At 39.4% G+C, this 21,697-nt stretch overlaps 1 protein-coding gene across 1 annotated transcript; it reads left to right on the top strand.

Annotated features, from left to right (window-relative positions):
• The first annotated feature begins 1,461 nt into the window (after positions 1–1,461).
• Positions 1,462–15,977, top strand: LOC142089928 (protein-glutamine gamma-glutamyltransferase 6-like). Its single transcript, XM_075167073.1, has 12 exons — positions 1,462–1,690; positions 2,533–2,772; positions 3,292–3,410; positions 4,592–4,720; positions 6,043–6,220; positions 7,068–7,203; positions 8,250–8,353; positions 10,335–10,577; positions 11,242–11,586; positions 12,572–12,729; positions 14,437–14,570; positions 15,796–15,977. Exons 1-12 carry the CDS (start codon positions 1,462–1,464, stop codon positions 15,947–15,949), a joined length of 2,169 nt encoding a protein of 722 aa, XP_075023174.1. The 3' UTR covers positions 15,950–15,977.
• The last annotated feature ends 5,720 nt before the right edge of the window (positions 15,978–21,697 follow it).

Raw genomic sequence — 21,697 nt, 5'->3', positions numbered from 1 at the left:
AAGTGTTGCAAAGCTAACTTCTTTTCAAACTATGAGCCCAAGTGCCCTTCAGAAACACATTCTAATTCACTCTTAAATTAGAGGACTTGATGTTGGGAATGCTGTTTTCTGTAGGTCCTTTTCAATTAAACATATTTAAGTCAGGAAAATAAAGTGATGATGCAAGCCAGAAACTTTCTAGACATTTTGCATTATATGACTCAAACATCACATGACTCAAACATCACAATCCTATCAATGGAATTTTTGTTCTCCATGTGACATATCTGAAACGAGACCCTTACTTAACTGAAAATACTCAAACATGTTCATGCTCACAGACTATAGGAAAGCAACTTGTTCCAGGCCCTTACTGCAGCCTCAGAACTGCACATGCACATTCATGTTTCTTCCAAAAAGCTGAAAAATGAGTATGACTACATCAAGACTTCACAGAATGTAATTCTGTGCTGCAAACACAGCAGAAAACTCAAATCCCACCCTTTCTATTTCTATAGTAGAACCCTATGGATACCCTCAGATATGAACCTCATTCCAAGTGATTCAAGGTCGTGCTAAACCAAGTCCTGTATCTTAGTTCAGTGAAATGATGGAAGTGTTGCTTTCAGCATCATTAGCCTGCAAAGGGTTAACATGCTCTAGTGGCAGGAAATATTCTTCAAGTGAAATTCCTCTGGTATATCATACTGGGGAAGGGCACTTCTCAAACACGTGTTCATAGAGGGATCTGTATTTTTTCTGCTTTGTTTTTGTTTGTTTGTTGTTTTGTTGTTGTTTTTTTTAATTGATCAAGGAACAAGAAAGGTTGAAAGCTTTTATAATCTGTGCTTCAGTGTCCCATTTTCAATAGTGGGCAACCTATCATGATACAATAGAGCAACCCATAGCACTGCCTCAATATATGACACTCCTAATCCTACCATCTGTCCTCTGCTGGTTATCTTTTTCCAAGAGTGTGTGAAGTAACACCCAGCTTCAAGCAACAAGACTGTAAATTAAATGAGATACAAGATACATGAGAAGATAATGTGCAAGTTCGACAATGAAGATACTAGCCTTCTATTCATCATCTGTCATACAGTGTTTCAGGATCAGGCATGCACTTGCTCATGAGAGTTTTAATACTTCTTTCTGTACATCTGTAAAGCATTCTGGGAACTAGAGATCCCCACAGAAAAAGAGCAGGAACAGGGTGGAATAGCACAGTCTCTTCAAAGTTTAACAAGATCTTATCTAAATACAATAGGTTTTTGATTATTGTTTTTAAATCAAAGATGAATTCTCTGAATGGGTGTTTTTTCTGTCTCTGAAAGATGCCTGCAGAAAAGATATTTCAGCTGTTCCTTTAAGTTTTTGTTTATTTTGCAATTTTTAATTACGACAGTGGATTTTTCTGTTTTCCTAGAGCATGTAACTCCAGCTATATATAAATGTAATTACTACATTAGACAAGCTGAAAAGATGTACAAGTTTGAAGGAACAATGTTTTTAATTAACTTGCCTTGTGTCTTTCTAGCCCTGAAAATAGCAAATGTCAATTGGCAATCCAAACTAAATAAAGCTGCACATCACACCTCTGATTACAGCAGCACAGAAGCAATCTTGAGGAGAGGACAGGCCTTCAACATCACTCTGAACCTCCAAACAACAGTGCAATCTGGGGACAACTTCACCTTTATTGCAAGCACAGGTAATTTCCCCATAGCACTCACCTCACATCCAAGTCACTCCAGCTCCAAAACACTAGTGCCTTACAGCTCTACATCGGTCCATTCCTCAATCATCAAGCTTTGTCCTGTACCATTCAGTATTCATTGTCCTTTTAGGCTTAGGAGCTCCCATTTTAAAGTTCAATCTGTACCTTAGGGCAATAGACAGTTAAGGTAATAATTAATAGAAAGGTAGGGGCCATCCTCATTCTAAAACCAAGCCTATATCTCTGCTCCTAAGGACCTACCTGCAATACTGCAAGTTGTCTTCATTCTGCGGTCCCTGAACATTTTGCAACTCTACCTCTCACAGACCATCATCCCCCACTTGTCTCCTTTCCTGACTCTCTACTTCACCTGTTTAAACTCCCCTTGATTAACTTAAGGTGTTCCCTATTACTAGAAGAGTCTACATAACCCCATTCATAAGACTCCTATCTGTATTTTCCAAGAAGGCTTCTCCAAAAAATTCTCCAGGCAGCTGCTAACTCTTAATGAAATGTGTATCAAAATGTGTGGCCCATCTTGCCCACATATTTTTGAACTGTCAGGTTTTCAGGACAACGGGCTTGCCTCCTCACTTGTCTAGAATGATTACGGGCATCCTCACCTTTACTGGGTCGTGCACATAACACAGAAGGCTGCATAGTACAATTCTATGGATTGGAGCGCAGCTAGTTTACATTGAATAAGCATTTGATCTGATAAGCCACAACCTTTCAATGTAATAATTAAAAAAAAAATGGAATTGAGATCATCACTGACCCCAAGTTTGTCACCCACAGCTGACATTCAGAACTGCTGTCCCTGTTCCCTCTGGCAGGACCATCTCCAGCAGAATCCCAGCAGACCAAGGCCATATTTAACCTTTCTGAGGAGGGTGCCAGTGGCTGGAGTGCAACCCAAGAGCCCAGTGAGCCTGACTGCATGAACTTCACGATATTCAGCCCAGCCAATGCTGTCATTGGACGATACAAACTCAAACTCCAGATTGTTTCTGGGAACAAGGTCTCTTCAACACTCCTGGGCCAGTTTGTGCTACTCTTCAATCCCTGGTGTCCAAGTATGTTTTGATATATCATGTCCTTCAAATAACTCATTGTCTCAGTCAGGAAATCTGGGTGTCACAGTAAAGCATGTACCTGACAGGCACAGCTACAGAAAGATTTTTTTTTTTGCTCAACATCAAGGATCAAGTTTTTGCCCCTTCTTCAGTGCTGCCGTGCATCAAAGATCCAGCCTCTTGCTTGTGGAATGAGAAATCAGAGGCAGGAAATATTCCAAATATTTATTCTATAATTTTTTTCCCTCTGATACTTGTGTTCAGTTGTAAACCAAGCAATATCTACCAGTAAGACACATACTGAGATTAGCGAAGGGACGGGAGCATAGCCAGTTCACCTCAAAGGAACTTCATGCTTATTTTGTTCACTCTCTAAATGATTACAGAGGTATAGCAGGGAGTCCTACGCCTGAATGCACAGGCAGCCTGACCTGTTCCCAACAACTCCCCTTGAAGTGAGATTTTCAGTTACAGCAAAACAACTTTCCTTTCACTCAGCATGTCTCATTCTGCTTCTAGATGATGATGTCTATATGGCTAACGAAAAGGAGCGACAGGAGTATGTCCTGAATGATAGCGGAATCATATTTCAGGGACTGGAAAAATATATTCAACAAGAAGCTTGGAACTATGGACAGGTAAACAGCATCACCTATTCCAGAACTTTGAAAATAAGAACAGTGGGTAAATAGGCTCTTGAGGAGAGAGAATCATTATCTCATAGTATAGGAGTTCAGTATTCCTCTCTCACTTACGATTTTCTTGCAGATATATGTCTCACTTATTAGATCGTTACAGCAGCATCAGAATCATTTTCCCTGTCTGGCATGTGCTAATACAGAAATAAAAGAAACAAAGCACAATTTTAGTTTTCTTTTGCCTATTACACAAACTGGCGAAATTCTGCTTGTTTCTTGACCCTTGAAAAAGGCAAAGGAAGCCATTCCGGTATTAAACTCTAGCTATTATGAGTCTAAATACATCTAAATATTTACACAGTTGGTTCAGTAATGGGGCAGAAGACACGAAAAGGATATCCCAAATCTACTCAACTGCAACAACTCAAGTTGGAATTTTTGAAAATCAGTTTGGCCTTCTAAGCATAACTGCTTAGAAGTACAGCACAACTGCAGCCCATCTGTAGTCACACAGCTATCCTGCAACATGTTGGGCCAGTCAAAACCATTCCTGACCACTTCATGCCTTACAACTGCACTAGCAGTTGCACAGACAGCATTTCCATTAATCCTCCGGATCACTGTGGCTACTTTTACATCTACAAATGAAACAAGGCCAGATCTGCTTTCTGCCTCAGAGGTCCTTGCCTGACCACAGCCATACAGCATAGCACCTTGGCACTCTGTAGGCCCAACAGTGTCTCTGTGACCCTAATCCACAATAATTATTTTTGTGGGTTTTTTTCAGTTCAGATTGTCTGATGTAAGGTGAGGGCAGCCCATCAGAGCGAAGCTTTCGTAACAGCAAGGTACCTGACGGGGCATGGCAGGATGTGGGAGAGTGCAAAGCCTGCTGAGCCAGACCTGGAGTGGTCTTGTCCATTCTACCAGGCCACGTAATGTCTTCGTGAACGCTAGCAGCTATGGCCCCAAACCATGCTCATAAACATGCTGTCTTAATATACTGTGGAGAGTCAGCAGCCTAGTGCTCATGCTTTCTTCTTACCCTATTTTCTTTAACAGAAAATTCCTGTATTACCAACATCATCCTATTGTGCTAGGAGAAGGAAAATAGGTGGGGAGTTTATCCTTGGGTTTATTTATGAAATTAGCCTTTAATATCTTGCTTGTTTTGATTTCAGTTTGAAGAGGATATCCTTGATATTTCTCTGGCTATACTGGATCGAAGCTTGAATCACCGCCAAGATCCAGCTGTTGATGTATCCAACCGAAACAATCCTATCTATGTGACCAGAGTTATCAGTGCTATGGTAAAATGATCAATTAGTTACAGCTGTACAATGCACCTACTAACAAAAAACCCAATACTTTATTGTGAATGTCTCAATTTTTTATAGAAGTACCTAAATTTTCTGAAAAAAATAGCTACAGAAGAGGTAAAATGGAGATTTATTCTCAAGGAAAAACACCCCAAAAGTTTAATTCACCTTCTTCCCTAATTTACCTTCTTCCTTGCTCGTAACTGAAGGAATGTTTCCAAGAACTTTTGGGGAACATTGAATCTCAGATGTATTTTCCTAACAGATTTTCAGTCCGTTAGATCTTTTCACTGATTTGGAAAGCCTGTGTCGATTTTGAAATAATTTGCTAAGTTTTTCAAACACCAAGAGAAGCACGAAATATTTTGGAAAACCAGTGTTGGTATGGCTGCATTTAATGTGTGTATTTAGTATTTTTCACTTAAGGGGGATTCGTTCAGTGAGGCCTGTATGTATTTCCTTCAACAAATACTTACAGCTTCTCAACACACCCCCATCCTCACAAACAAATAAACGCACAACTAGGCAACTGAAAAGTTTTCTATTTTATAAATAATACATGCCTTACCACATTCCTTATCTGAGATTCCTCCTTTATAGCTGTGATCCTTTTCACCCTTCTAGACAGCACTCACTTTAGGCAATTTCAACTTCAATATGAAGAAAATAACTCCACTTAGATGTATAAAATACTAAAAGTACAAATAATTAAGAAAAAAAATCATTAAAAAAGAATTTACTGTTTTCTGTACAACCATACATGACACTTAAACAGGCCTCTAAAATGGATGTGCACAAATATATGCAAGCACATCTAACAAGTTTGATCAAGCTATATGTACTATATGCACATTTGCAACAAATGCACATTCAGAGAAAATGTGTACTTCTTGAGGCTTCCATATAAGTCACTTGAGAATGTGAACCAATACTGAATACACAGTGTAACAGTATAATGACACACAAGGAGGTGAAATTAATCAGTGAAACAGAGAAAATTTAAATAGGCTGGCAGTCAGTACATTTGGGAACACTTGTACTGAAAAGCAAGGCAGTTTTGAATCATCAGACTCTACAATCTGATCTGGGTTTGATCCAATTGTTGCATTTGAGCAGACAAAATTCTAAGATTCAAATACTATGTCCCACCACTCAGCCAATGAGAATAGTTAAATAATATCTGTTGTGAGCACTCTCCAATTTTATTTTATTTTTAATACCAGTTTGGTTTAGAGCTGGTACAGAGTCATTTCTGCCCATTTCCCTCCCTCCCTTGTTCTGTAAATATTCTCTCATGAGAAGGACTCTTTCAGGTTAACAGCAATGATGAAAAAGGAGTAGTGGAAGGGAAGTGGAATGGAAAGTACTGCTCAGGAACCAACCCCTTGCAGTGGAGTGGAAGTGTGACCATCCTTCGAAAGTGGTACAGGGGGAGATACAAACCTGTCCGGTATGGCCAGTGCTGGGTCTTTGCAGGAGTAATGTGCACAGGTATACATGAAGGGATGAAGAATGCTATCAGAAAGGAAGCTTACTAGAATTTCTGTAGTTTTAACTTTGTGACGTTATTGTTGAAGCTGTTTCCACTGTGACAAAGAGAGTGAAGAATCTACGCTCTCCATACATGAAGGGTTATTTTCTTCTATTTTAAAAAGCCATAGGTTGTAATACTGCATCCCCATTTTGTGAGTCATCAAACAAAATGCAAAGCGGTTTTCCAGGCTGGGGTGGTGAAAAGAGCAAGATTTCCTGTTTCAAAGCTAGTATTCAAAGAAAACCAGTGCTCTTTTAATCTATCTCCTCACAATGCCAGTTTTCTACTGTTGTGTCTTACCTACTGGTGACACAAAACCAAATCACAATTCTGAGGACCTCTAAAGGGAGCTGCAAGTCGGGAAAAGCATTTCATTTTAGCAGTTTCCATTCAGAGCTGCTCTGAGAGACAAGAGTCACTTTGGGGAAAATACAAAAGAAAAATAATGCAATCGAGAGGTATGTCTCAGGGGGGGAAGAGGAAAAAGAAGCAGGTAACAGAGAAACACAGAGAGAAAAAGGGAGAGAGAATAGGATGAAGAATGAAAGATTAAAATAAATGGGTGAATCTAACTCTTCTTAAAAAGAACATGGCAGCTAAGAATGTCACGTGAGTAGAACTGTCGTTTAAGCAATTGTGCGCAATGACCATGACTTGCATTGTATCTGAGGGGGAAGTTTCTGAGAGTTTGTTTCCCCGTTGAAAACATATACACTAGACTGCTTTGCCAACAAAAACAGAAAAATACTTTCTAAATGTCTGTAAAATAGGTTTACAACACTTTTACGGTATTCTATATTGCAGTTCTGAGATCCTTGGGAATACCTACTCGTGTTATTACAAACTTCAACTCTGCCCATGACAGGAATATAAATCTGAGTATTGATAAGTACATTGACATTTCCGGAAAGACCCTGAACTTGACTGAAGACAGTGTGTGGTAAATATAATTTTTTTCTTAATATTTCTTCCATTATATTCTCCTCTAATTAAAAGATCTAGAATCATGCTCCTGAAAAACATCCCCAACCTCATGGTCCCAGTGATATAAAACCCCATATCAAACAATCAACAGAGCAGAGTGCTCAGAAAGGCAGTATGTAGTTTCATCATTCTGAAGAATTAACAGAGGAGATACTTTGTACCATTGGTATTCAACGTATAACTTGGGAGTATAACTGCTAATTTTGCCTCTATTGTATGAAAGTTTAGATATTTCCAAAAAAAGCTGAAGAATGATTAACCTCTTGCCCAAAAATGTATCAGCTTGTCCCTCAATTCCTAGAGCAGAGCACTCTCAGAAGCCCATAAGTTTTAGACCCAGCTCCTGTGCTACATGCTGTTGATTGTCTCAGTCTTTCATGGTTGCCATTATACATCCCTTGCACAATACTGAGAGGTTACTAAAATAAAGGTAGTATGTTTCACACAGCTGAGAAAAATTTCATCCCATTCCTTAGGAAGAACATGCTGTTTCTTTCACCTCAGAGAAGCTGTTAAAAGTTATGCTTTTGACAAACAAGCACACAGAAACTATCACACTGCACATGTGTGTTGTACTGCATGCATCAGTGTTTCAGTCACCAAGCTCCCTAGACCATGGGGACTGAATGGGACAAGGGTGACATGAAGTAGAAAGCAACTGTGAATTAAATACCATCAGACAGCAATGTGCACAGGAGACCTTTGGCTGTACAGTATGTTGTTCTGGAATGTCCAGAATTGAATGCTTAACTCTGCAACGAATTATTTTCCTTTTAAATTTTTTTTTCATAACATCCCAACATTGCTCAGTGATCTGAACACAAAAAGCTAAAGAAGGGGAAAGAGGTACTCAAGAAAGGAGTCAGCAGCTGGTCTCTCCACAGAGGAGTTTTCATTCACTCGACTAGGGTTATTTCTTGCATTGCACCAGAAACGTATCAAATCTTTCAATATAAAATTGATTGTATGAATCAGGGATTCCCTATTCTACCTCCCTTACAGGAACTTTCATGTCTGGAATGAAAGCTGGTTCATTAGAAGAGATCTTGGCTCTTTTTATGATGGATGGCAGGTTCTGGATGCAACACCCCAGGAAAGAAGCAAAGGTAACACTGTGGTAAATATAAAAAGCTGTAAATATTGTTACTCCTAGAGATTGCTACTGAAATTTCAGGACAACTCTCTTCTATCTACTCCCTGTACATGTAGCATTAATTTGGGTGCACAAGAAAAGCAATACCCACATCAATCTCCAGCAGGTTGCTTTTCTGTCAGCCTCTGGATTGCCTGCCAGCATGCAAATTCTTACTTTTTTTGATCCTCTGCCTCCACAAAAGCCAGTGCATCTTACGTTCACTTATCTTACCCTTGCTTGTCTTAGCTCCTAACATTACACATAAAATGACATAAATGACATTCATAAAATGACATAGAATAGCTAAGGTTGGAAGGGACCTTTAGAGTTTATTTACTCCAACCCCCTGCTCAGCACACGGTCAATTAGAACAGGTTTCTCAGGACCATGTTCAGTTGAGTTTTGAATATTTCACAGGATGGAGACTTGACAAGCTCTCTGGGCAAACTGTTGCAGAGTTTGACCACCCTCACAGAAAAAGTTTTTTTCTTATGTTTAAATGGAATTTTCTGTGTTTCAACTTGTGCCCACTGCCACTTGTCCGTTCACTGGATATCACTGAACAGAGTCTGATTCTGTCGTCTTTACACCCTCCCATCAGGTATTTATACACATTGATAAGATTCCCTCGAGCCTTCCCTTCTCCAGGTTGAACAGTCCCAGTTCTCATCCCTTAATCATTTTTGTGGCCCTTTGCAGGACTTGCTCCCATATGTCCATATCTTTCTTGTACAAGGAGCCCAGAACTGGACACAGCACTCTAGATGTGGTCTCACCAGTGCTGAGTAGAAGGAAAGGATCATGTCCCTTGACCTGCTGGCAATTGTCTTCCTGATGCAGCCCTGGATGTTGTTGGCCTTCCTTGCTGCAAGGGCACATTGCTGGCATTAGACACATTTGCTGGCTTGCATTGGACGGATTTAGCAGCAAAACAAATTAAAACCCCTTTTAGTTAGATGCTAAGTAAAGACTTTAGAGCTTATAGTGACAGGGTTGAACCAAAGAGTTTACAACAGAAAATAAAATATGCCCCATGGCTCTACCCTATATTTTACAGGACACACTGAAATGGGTAGGAAGATATTTCATATGATGTCCCCGTGGCACACAACAACATGGCATATATGTACAAAGCTACATGAAAGAAGCCCCAAACTGTTCTCTGGTTCCGAAACCAAGAGACATCGAATGGCTTTTGTTCACAGCACTGAAGTCCCCCTCCCAGACCAAAATAATAGCACAGTGAGCTGGGAACAAACCCTGGCCTGTCCCATTCCCTGAATTCTTCACAGCCGCTGCCTGAAAGATTGCTCATTGACAAAGAGGGGAAAAAAACACACTAAGCAGCTTGCTAGCAAGTAAACAGTGTGGATGACCAATGGCCAGCACCTGGGTTCACACTTTGGCTCTGGTTTTATTTACTAATACAGATACAACTTCATTGATCTAGTTTCATGACGTCCATCAAAAGATTCATTTATTTGGCCATTTAAAACCCATCCAACTTCAGATAAACTGCTTCTCATTCCCCACGACTAAGTTTACCAAATTTAGCTTCCTGGTTCTTCTCAATGCACATACAGCATTGATGACTCACATCTCGTAAGTCTGATTGTACTTCTGACTCCTCTCCTCTCTTTTCACTGGACAGCTTAGCATACAGCCTTGCAAGGTTTGGAGGGTTAGAACATTTCACATAGCACACATCATAAGAACTGTTAGCTCTCCCTATACCTTATTAGCCTTACAACCTCCTCTGTGCTCCTACCTTTTGACAGAAATTGCATGTGGAATCTGTGGACATGCTGTTACCATAATGCACAGGTGTGGAAACAATGCACTTTATCCAAATGTGTCTTTGGAGTGACTACCTCTCCCTCTTGCTGTCAGCATGAGGATTTGTGTTCTTTTGCAATAGGCAGTCATTTAACCTCTCCCTCTCTCTCATATAGGCATATATCAGTGTGGTCCTGCCTCCACCAGAGCTGTTAAGGAAGGGGATGTGAACCTGGATTATGATAGCTCATTTGTGTTTGCAGCAGTGAATGCTGACTACGTTACTTGGATTCACTATAGCAACAAAAGAAAAAAGAGAATTTATTCTGATACTAGGAAGATTGGAAAATTTATCAGCACCAAAGCAGTGGGCACCAACTCCCGTGTGGATGTCACTGCTAATTACAAATATCCAGAAGGTAAATTCTTTATTGCAGTTCTCTTGTCACTTATGGTCAGAAGTGAAAAGAATTCAGGCCTTTGTTGGATCGAGCACTGACTTAATTTCTTTACTTCTTCTGGAGCAAAGTAACTGTGAATTTTCAAAGTCTTAGGGCTCATTGTCAGCAGACAGTGATTCAATATGGCCTTTGTGGCCCTTGATGAAATACTAATGTATTCAATACAAAGTCAAAGCTACTTCTGTAAAACATTCTGTCCCAGCTGGTGAGAATATTTCTGTTATGACATGCAGCAATAGACATTCTGAAGAGTTGTTTGGGGAGAGTTTCTGCAAAAGGATTTTTTCACCCTTCTTAATTTCAGAGGAGATGGCAATTGCTCCAGCTTATGCAGAACTGAGCTTTCCCAGGAGTTATCTTTCTACTGCTCACAGCTTCTAAGAGGTGCCCATGAACAGCCAGCTAAAGCTGACAGGCAGGTTTTACTTTCCAGTCTTCATGGCCATGTATATTCATTCACTTCCGTGTCAAAATTAGCATTTAGGTTAGACTTCACTTTCTCCTCTTGTGTATCTTTGCCCTCCTCAGCTTTCCTAAACTGTATTTACTAAGAGCAATTATGGCTCCATTGCACTATATCCAGCATGCATGAGATCTCTGACCACGTTATCTTTCAAAGCAGGATCCTTGAAAGAAAGGCAGGTGTATAAAAAAGCACTGAAGCTGCTTGGTGTGAGAAGCACTGGAAAAAGAACCAAAATTACAAGACCTAGAAGACGATCTGCAGTAGCACGGAGACAAAATATGACACAGCCTGCACAAAAACCCAGTATCTCAGGAAAGCTGATCCTTGATGCATCTCCTGTAATTGGCCAGGACATCCTCCTTACCTTGGCACTCAGGAACTTGATCTCAGATTTCAAGACCATAAAGGTGAAACTGAGCGCTTCAGCCATTCTCTACACAAGAAAACCAAAGGCAGAGATTTTGCAGTTGTCTAGGTCTATTAAACTTGGATCTGAAGAAGGTAATTTTGATTTTATTACAGCTTAGGACAAGACATAGCTTTGGTTGGTAGCCAAATCACACAGAAATAATGAATGGCTCAAGAAGCGCATGACCTGCAAATGGTTGGAGGTTAAGGCTATTCAGGGGAACAGAAACATATATATTTGCCCTGTCTTAAGCATTTGCTTTTGGGCACTGTCAGAAAGGATACTGAGCTGGGTGACCTTTTGTCTGACCCAGCACAGCCACTATTAGTGCTGCATTTACTAAGAGAGAACAACTAAGAGACATACACCAGAGACTACTCAGCTACCAGCTCCCCATAAGCAAAGTATAAAGACAGAGTAAAGGGGGAAACATAAGCCTATTTCTTTTGCAGCAGTAGGTCAGTAACTACAGACTGCAGTAACAGCTACAGTACCTGCAGATAGTGGCCTTTGCCTTGCTTTTATAGGGACAGTGATGAAAAATGAGTCGTGCAGCACAGACCAACATAACCACCCTCTCAAGCTAACACACAACACATTATAACTCTTTCCACCGTTCCAGCAGTAGATGAACATTTTTTCTCAATCCATTGCCTTTCTCACTGGCACAGAGACTCTGACTGTGCACCCTCTTTAAGGCAGAGGCTGAACAGTTGCATCAGCAAGGGCATTTAAACCAATCCATCTTTTCACTTCTGCCTGCTTTGCAAGGAAGAAGCATTAAATGCCCAGCTTCAGATAAATGAAAAAAAAAAACACCAGCAGGGGTTTCCACATATATCCATCCTCAGAACTGCCCAGCTACTGAACTGTACCTGATCATTTAGTGTTTGATGTGAATGTAAGTAGAAGTCACCTATAAGCATCATTCCTATCTATTGGCTATCAACACCCACAAATGGACAGCCCCAGGGTGATAGCATCCTTGCTCCTTAAAATACAGATATATTACAGACAGCTGGTACTTAGACACAGAAAAAAGAAGAGGGGGAAATTGTGTTTCTATTTCCATTCCAGTGAAAGAGATTTCATTCAAGATCTCCTATTCCCAGTACAAAAACTCTCTGATGGGTGACAGGAAGATCCTAGTGACTGCTCTGTGTGAAACCAAACAGGGAGCCTCGCTTCTAGTGGAGAAGGATATTGTACTTCAGGATCCTTTTCTCAGTATCAAGGTAAAAGCTAGTCCCCTTTATGTCCCTAGAGAGACGTGTTAAGAAGAAGCAACTAGAATCCTTACTCCATTTACTCCTCATGGGACGGAGTGTGGGAAGTGAAATCATGCCCGATTTGACCTTGTTGCTCTAGTAATAGGCCATATGACACAAGTGAAAAGAAATACACTAAGGAAAAGCAAACCTTTCCAAGGCATAGCTGTGCTATGGTATTCTTGCCAGTACTTGTTGACATGGCACCGATAAAGTTCTCAGTGTTATGAGGGTTACAAGGTAAGATTATCTCCAAAGAGACAGACAGACAGAGAGAGACAGCAAGACACAGAGAGAGGCAGGAGAGGCAGAGAGATCTAGTCCAGTTTTGTCAGGGAAGTCAGATCATTCTCTTCCAGTTTATTTAGGAAACCTGATTTTTACCAAAGACATCTTCACTGACTAGCTGATAATGCTTGGGGCTGTGAGGCTCGTTATTACTAATACTCAAGGAAGTTCTTTCACCTTACCAGGAAAAGTGGCACTTTTCACCTTCTGTAACATCTTCCCAAATGATTAATAATTAGAACTGGAGGCTTTTTTTCCCACTTAAGACTGACTTCTGACAAATGTGGTACAATGGGTAAGAAGCAATTCTTAGTGTACAGGAAAGACCACGCAATATGTGTCCCTGGGGACAGTCCTGGGTTTGCATGGCCCATCACATTCGCATAAACTAGCTTAACTTGTTTTGGATAGTTCAGCACATTCACATGCTGTATCAGACATGGGATCAAATGCTATCTGCCCACTGTACTGCAAACAACATAGAGGGAATATGATAATTCGCAGAGTCCTTCAGAGCCTCCAGACTAGATTAGCTATCCCAAACTACTCTGTCAGTAGCACACAGGAAAAGCAAGGTTACACACAGGAATAAAAAGTCTGGATTTTTGTAGGTCTGGTGATTTCTGAATACCAAGTTCTAGTGAGACTTTGTAAAAAGCCTTCTGTGCTGTATCATGCAAAAACACAGTCAGCTTATATAGGGCAGGCACCTGAATTAAATTATTTCAATTCAGTGACTAAGTTTCAAGAAGGGTTTATGTCTCTGTTGATCGAAACTTCTGTGAAGCCAATAATAGAGAAATACAATTGGGGTGCTGGACTTCTCCATTATATTAATTAATATTACATTATCTACAAAGATAACCAGATACGCCAATTCTACTTTATCTCAAAATAAGGTAATGAATATGTTTATTTGCTACTTGGCATTCTATTTTTTTGGTTGCCTGAGATGCCACTATTTACCTCTGTCTCACACCTCCAATGTTTTCTAATCCTAAACCTTTGCATTTAGCCTAACTAAAGCTAATTTGACTTAAGGTGCCTACAGTTAGCCATATATGCCAAGTTAATACAGGTATTCTTATTCTGTTCTCACTCTGATAAGTATCCTATACTGTGTTATACATAACACCATACACTGACCTAGTTAAAAAGTTAGGACTAAATGGTAGATTCTACAGTAGTTCTTTCTCAGACACACTGGGTGGCTGATTCAAGCCTGAACTCTGATGCCCAAAAATATATACATGTATTAATTCCTGGCTCCCTCCTGTCCAGGAGATCCTAAGCGGGTAAGTGTTTTGCAATGGGAATGGAAAGAGAAAACAGTGAGAAAGAAGTGAGACTAATGCCGTGGCCGAGCTGAATGTTTTCTCTCTGTAGGTCCTTGGTCCAACAGTGGTACACAAGGCTGTTAATGTGCAGGTCACATTTACCAACCCACTGTCTGAAACGGTGACAGACTGTGTGCTGAGAGCAGAAGGTAGCGGCCTGCTCAAAGAGCAACTCAGAATCAAGTACGTAAATGCTATCTGGCTAATAACTCATTCACTTTGGTGGAAAATCTGGAATAAAAGTGGGTTTTTTAAAAAGATTCTGTCAACCTCATGACTTTTGTTTGCATCAGCCTTGGACAAAATACCATCATGTCAGTACTCTCCATATACTAGCTGGAGTTTTTTACACCTCCTTTGCCAAGCTTTGAATTACAGAATGCTCAGGGAGCAGAGAGATGGCCTGCTTTTAATGACAGCGTGTAACTCAAGAGTGCTGTAGTTAGTGACTGAATTATATAAAGGGCAAAAATTTAAAAACTTTCTTCTTTTTGTGGTTTGCAAAAGCAAAACCAAAAAATCCTTGAAGGATAAAAGAGAAAGTGATGATATCTTTTTTCCTTCAGATACTAAATTACTAAAGAGCCAGGACATAGACTGTAATGAAATGTCTTAAAAATGTGTCCACTGATATCATACCAATAAGGCATTGTTCTCCCATCGCCTCCGTGGTTATTATTTTAAAAACATTTTTACAAGTCTCCAAAATATTTCTGCTAGGGGAGTTAGCACCAAGAAACTGTGAGAGGAAAACAAAAAAAGGTAGCAAAAGATGGATAATGATGTGAATCACTCAGTCTTCATTTACATTGAATACAAAATTCAGGTCTAGATCCTGACCTTGAACCTTAACTTGCCTTACCAGCACCAGTATTGCTCAGCTTCAGTACCTCCTTAGAGCATAGAGACCCTTTTCCCCCACTCTCTCTGTTTCCTGGTGCTACTATCAGTCTCCTTGTGTTGGACAGCCAAGAGTCATTTCTAACTATGGACATAAAATCAACAGGTAATTATATTTACCACACCAAAATACAGCATGAGCATACCTAGAGTACTATAAATGTTGTGAGTGTTGAGGGTACTTGGATTTGAGCTCTTCTAAAGATAACCTTTCTGACCATTCCTCAGGCACTCAATACGTTTTGCCCTCATGATACAACCCTTAATTCTCTATCACAGGTTGAGAACTGCAATTATTCCACCACATCCATTACAGTTTGATTAGTTCTTCAAAGACAGTGTTGTGGGGTCTGTGAACATGGAAGGTCATGTCCACCTGTGCTAGGAGCATACAAACACAGCAGCCACTTACTCTGACTCTTCCTTTCTATACTGTCTTAGATTTGGGGACTCTGAAGAATATATAGCACGAATTTTTCAGCTGCTTGACCTGTATTCTCTCTTTTAGCGTGGCAAGAATGGCCCCCATGGAGAGCTCAACAGTCCAATTTGAAATCATTCCCTACAAGAGTGGCACCAGGCAGCTTCAGGTGGACTTGGTTTGCATCCATTTTTCAGACATTAAGGGATTTGTGATGCTTGATGTGGCTTCTGCTCTGTGATATAACCCGTACATCAGTTCAGTTTTGTTTCTGTTTATGAGACTGGTGCAGTGTTCATACATTATTATGACTGGGAGCACAGAAATGCAGACTACTCAGGCAAAGTAAAGTGATGTAATATGAACAGAAATTAATAAAAAGGTACTATACACTATACTGTAAAGACAGTGTAATCTTTTTCATTCCCTAACCTGTTTTTTGGACCTTCATGAACAGAATTACTAGTAGAAATCACCATATAATTTAACTTGAAGGAGGGGATCCAGTGTGACAGTTCTCAGCATTAGTCTGTAGCAATGATAGCAGCTAGATTTCCAAGGAACACCATTTAAAATCACTGGTTTTGTAAGCTTCATTGAATATAATTTAATTATATTCACTAAATATAAGTTTTATTCAGTAACAGCCAAAGTACTAGCCAAGTAGCTGACATAATTCAATTCTAGAATTAAATTTACCATTTCATCTAATTATTAGAAGGAAAATACAGCAGTAAGATATAGCAGTGTTACAATAGAACTCTCTTCTTATGACTGGAAAAATGAGAAGCTATTCAATAAACAATACTTTTTAATTCACAGTTCCCCTATTCAGATCATGATTTAATCATGTGATAAATTATAAATAATGAAATACTCGGCAAAGAAATGACTGGGAGTAACAGTACAAAAGCAGATAAACATGTCCTTGACTAAGGAGTGGCAAACACTTGAGCATCTGAAATACTTACAGGCTGGAATAGCTGTTCCTGAAAACAGGAATGAAACAGAACATCATTAAACAGTGAATAGGTGATCTGTCATCTGGACTAAGACACATATATTTCCACACATAGCTCCTCACACATGCACTGTCTCAAAATGCCCAGAGTTCTCGCTGAATGAATGAATGAATGAAACTTCTCCAAAGATAAAAGGATAAATCACTACCACAGCCAACCTGACTTGAGACCAAAACACATTACATTTCTATTACTGATACACTGTAGTTAAGCACTATGTAAATTTTCATGTATACACATCTCACAAATTCACCTCCTCATACAGCCTCAATTATCACTTACTTTAGTTGGCTCTACCAGGAAAAAAAGAAAAGCATTTGGCTGCTGAGAGGGGGGAAAATGGTATTTAACAAGGAAAATACACTGTAAGAGATGTCTTATAGCCCCTATACTATGGGTTCAACCCCAAATCTTGTTCAACTAGCTACATCTCTACAATCACCCTCTCCCAAAGAAGCTTCTGGATAATAAATTTGGCATTTTAATGTAAAATTGTACTTGAATCAATTGACATTTTAACAGCAGCTACCATGAAATTTCTTGTTGGATAACACTGCATTCAGGTATGACAAACCCAAAGAGGCAGGAATATACAGAAATCCTCATGCAAGTCACAACATATTTTGAGGAAATAGAGATGTCACAGCAAGTGTCCTCAGAAGGAGTGCAGGTGCACAAATAAAATCTCCTCTCTTGCAGGTGCATAAAGTTTTATCCAACTCTTAAACCTCCATTTGCTAAAGTCGTCGTCTTCTATCAATCACATATGCAAAAGTATAATTCCTAGTGTTATCTAAGACAATATAATCTTTAGAGATGTATTATTTATGTAGTTGCACAGGTATACACAAAGATGTGGTAAGAAAAAGTCTTTGCCCCAGTTTACTCTTTTTAATGAGCACTAGAAGGAAAATATAAAGAATTTTTACATGTGGTATTTCATTATTTATAATTTATCACATGATTAAATCATTATCTGAATAGGGAAACTGTGAATTAAAAAGTATTAAAAAGGACATGAGAAATGTTAAGAATTCATAGGAAAAGAGAACACTGAACTCGGGAAATCATTCTGGTTTCATCTAAACAAAAAGCATTTGGTTTCCGTGAGTCTAAGAGAACATGACTGCAACTGGTGGAGCCACAAATGCCAGAATATCTACCAACAACTCAGAAAAAAGAAAAACAGGAAAAAAAAGAAGAAAAAAAAAGTTAATTTTAAAAAGAGTTTACAGGAGAGGAAAAACTGGTTCCTGTTCCCATTAGGCAGAAAGAGAGAAAAAAAATGCAGCTGATGTAAAAAATAAGTAAATTTCTCAATACTCTGCCAACTTAGGTTCTCATTTTCTCAAAGTAGCTCCAGAAACAGTTTCAGACAAAGCCAAAACTGATACGTACACTGTTTTGTTTATAGAAATTACCTAAATACTTTCTATTATAATTTTTCTAACTTAAGCACAGCTAAAAGCTTTCAGGACTTATATGTAGAGGCTGCATGCTATGTTTCATTGCATTTTAAATGACGGACAAGACAAAGGTGCCAGTTTGGAAGATTTACTGCAGGAAAAACTGACTGAGCTATCATACTGGCCCACAGCAAAGGACCCCAAACTGTATCCTCTTCATAAGGAACTGCAGCAATTGCCTTGGAGTATTTACAAAGGCTTTGCTAAGCATAAACACGAGCAATTTCCCAAAGAGAAAATTAATGTGTGTGGGGACTCACTTCAGAATGCTCTCTGGCTTTGTAATCTCATCCCCTACTACTCCGAATCTATTCTAGGACTAATAGGCAGTAGCCATATCAGAAGCCATAACACAGGCAATCAGTCAATGCATTGGTCCTAATTATTTTGGCATTATGCAATTTGATAAAATTGGAGTGGGGGCTGGGGGAAAGGTTGGGTGTTTTTATTTTGCTCCAGGTCAGAAACTTCTCACTGTGCTACCAGGAGAATTGGCCAAACTTGTCTATGAGACCACTTGAGAAAAAGCAGCCTATGACATTTATTTTTGTTTTGTACTGGCACTACCTTCAGGGTTGTTACTTGCCCATGCCTGCTGCCACACACTTTACCCAGCCCTTTATCTGTATCTTACAAAACCATGGTATCTACCCTCTTAACTTATGTCAGAGGAAGTTCCACCTGTTTCCTTTCATGCAGGTATCATAAAGCAGACCGGAAAAAAAGACTGATTTTTCTGTTTGCAAAGGCAGATACTTTGCAATACTTCCAGAAGGGCTCAGAAAGCACAGAATGGGAAGAAAAGACTCAGGACAATATAATCAGAAGGATGTATGAAAATTCACAATTAACTGTCACACATCTGCATTCCACAAAGCTGCTTAAATTAGATCATCCTCCATGAGGAAGGCATTATGCCACCCATACCTAAATCCCAGCACTATGTCCATTTATTCCTTGCAGAGTTAACAAGCCAAAATAGCAAAGATGTGAACGTTCCTAAGAGACAATTTGACCTTTTCCTCCTGACGACACCTAATACTGTCCAGCAACACAGTCCCAACTTCCCCCAGAAAGAATGTTTCACGGACACAAACTGACTCTGTGACACAGATTAAACTGAGGTCTCATTTAAATTTCTTCGATTTAAAGCCAACAAAATCTTCAAAACATGTAAACTCCTATTTTATTACATCAATTATAATATTTTGCCATCCACACATATACTTAGAAGGGACACGGAAGCTTGTCAAAACTAGTCAGCCCAGAGAGACTGGAATGAAGACTGAAAAAGACACACACATGCACACACAGGAATTCAGATTTCTCCAGGCAAAGGAGAGGGGAATAGGTAGTTTTGCATCTATCAATTAAGTCTTGCGGGACCGTGGAAAGTCAGGGTATACAATCCTCCACTAGCCTCAGAAAAGGCCTTGAGGTAGTGACGTATTTCACAAAATCTCTTTAAATCTTGCAAGAATGTGGACTGTCATTACATTTAACACACAGTACAGCCAAGCCATTCAAATTGCTTCAGTGTATCTTACATACAATCCAGGAAATGATTTCAGATATTTGTCACACGAGCTTGGAATGACCTCATCCTAATTAACTACCTCTAAAGGAAGCCTGCTGTTCAAAGGAAAATGAGCCCTAAAGCTTGTGCCAAGTTCCAAGCTTTGCAACACTTGGGGTTGCTGGGTTTTCAGGGTGTCAGCATTATTAACTGCCCTCAGCAACCACACCCAGTTCAGTTTCAGTGTTAAAACGCAGATCTGGCAGTGCCATGTACAAGAAATACACATTCTTCCTGCGTTAGACATAAGACAACTGTTCAATTAAACTAATGATTATTGCAGAGAAAAATGTGCAAGTGCCCAAGGAAGGATTTAAATAGCTTTTGACGAACCTACAATCTTTACACAGCCCTTAGTCAGAAGTCAGTGGAAGTTGGTGGAATAAAATATGGCTAATTATCAGTATTTTTCTTCATAAATATGCAGTTCAAATCTGAGCATGCCCAAGAGGCTGACCCAGCCCTCATGCCATTCTGATCACTCAAAAAAAAAATCCAGTGAGCACTAGTTGATACAACATATTCATACTATGAATTGGTCTTGAAAGACATTAAAATCAGTCTCCAGGATGGCGAATGTTTCTCCCCACCATTCTGTTCTCCTGATCTAAGTTTCTAGAGCCTTGATTCAGGCAGTCAATTAAATTACTACCCTTTTACAAATAAAAGAAAAAAAAAACAACAACAAACCAAACAAATAGAAATAGCCAAAGTTGTTAGTTTCAAATCACTTGGTTCTGTCACCAAAGCTGCGCTGCTTTACCACTTAGTATCTATCACTCTTGTGTACCGAATGTGGAGGGTACTGCTCACTATAAAAGACAAAACAAAAGGCACAGTGTAAGCATTTCTTTTTGCTTTGCAGAACAAGAAATTCCACCAAAAAGGAAAATTCACATCTAATTCATGGATGTGCCATGTCAGAGCTGAAGTGTAGACACAATAAAAGGAAAATTTACATGTATGTATTTTTTGATCACTACATTCAGAAAGAGACCCAGTTATTAAAGATGCTCACGTAACATTTTAAACTTCTATTTTTATAGGTAATAAAGACGATAAAGATTTTTATGGATTTATGCCTGGACGTGTAAAACAATAAGAATCCCCAAGCACTAAAAAGATAGTAACACAGTAATATCCAGGCAGGATGGATACTTTCAAGGATCTGATCGATCACATTTCCTTTAGATTTCTATGAGCATGTCAGGGATGCAGTGGATACAGAACAGTGACAACACTTGCCTAGACCTGGATGAAGTTTTTCAGAAGCAGCAATGCAAGAAGTGAATGCAAAAAGGGTACAAAATCTGCTCATGACATAAAGCCATTTCAATTCCTGAGGACTAAAAAACTATGAGGAATTTCACAGGGTCCCAAACCAGGCAAAAAAGATGACAATATAACAATCAGTGAAATTCAGCTTGGTAAATGCATAGTAGGAAAGCAATTTTTAGTCAGCCATCATGCAGAGTGTTACGTCAGCCATATCAAGTGCAGAAAGAGACGTCAGCATAAACAGACAGCTCAACTGAGATTACAGCATCTTGTGTTTCTATGATTCCCACTAATGACATGTTAGACTGCAAAGTAGACAGGACGGGACTACTACAAAGAATATTTATCATTAACAAGAACTCTCAGAGTGATATTAAAATCTTGCATATCATGACATACACAGTCTTGAAAATCATCAGCTATGAGATGATGCCTCACTTGCTGGGGTGAAGCTCATGCACATTCTTCTGAGACATCTGGCATTGTGTACTGTCAGAGACCAGATTAGACTGGACGAACCTCCATTGTCATCTGGTCTAGCAAGTTGTACATGCCTATGCTTTTGTAGCACTTTAGAGACAAGTATAGGTTTGGACATGGTTAATTGTGAGTGAGTGAAAATTCTTACCAAGTCCTTACAATGAAGA

Source organism: Calonectris borealis, chromosome 17 (genome assembly GCF_964195595.1).
Source record: "Calonectris borealis chromosome 17, bCalBor7.hap1.2, whole genome shotgun sequence".
In the NCBI taxonomy this organism is placed as follows: Eukaryota; Metazoa; Chordata; class Aves; order Procellariiformes; family Procellariidae; genus Calonectris; species Calonectris borealis.
This window is presented reverse-complemented; position numbering and strand designations above follow the sequence as displayed.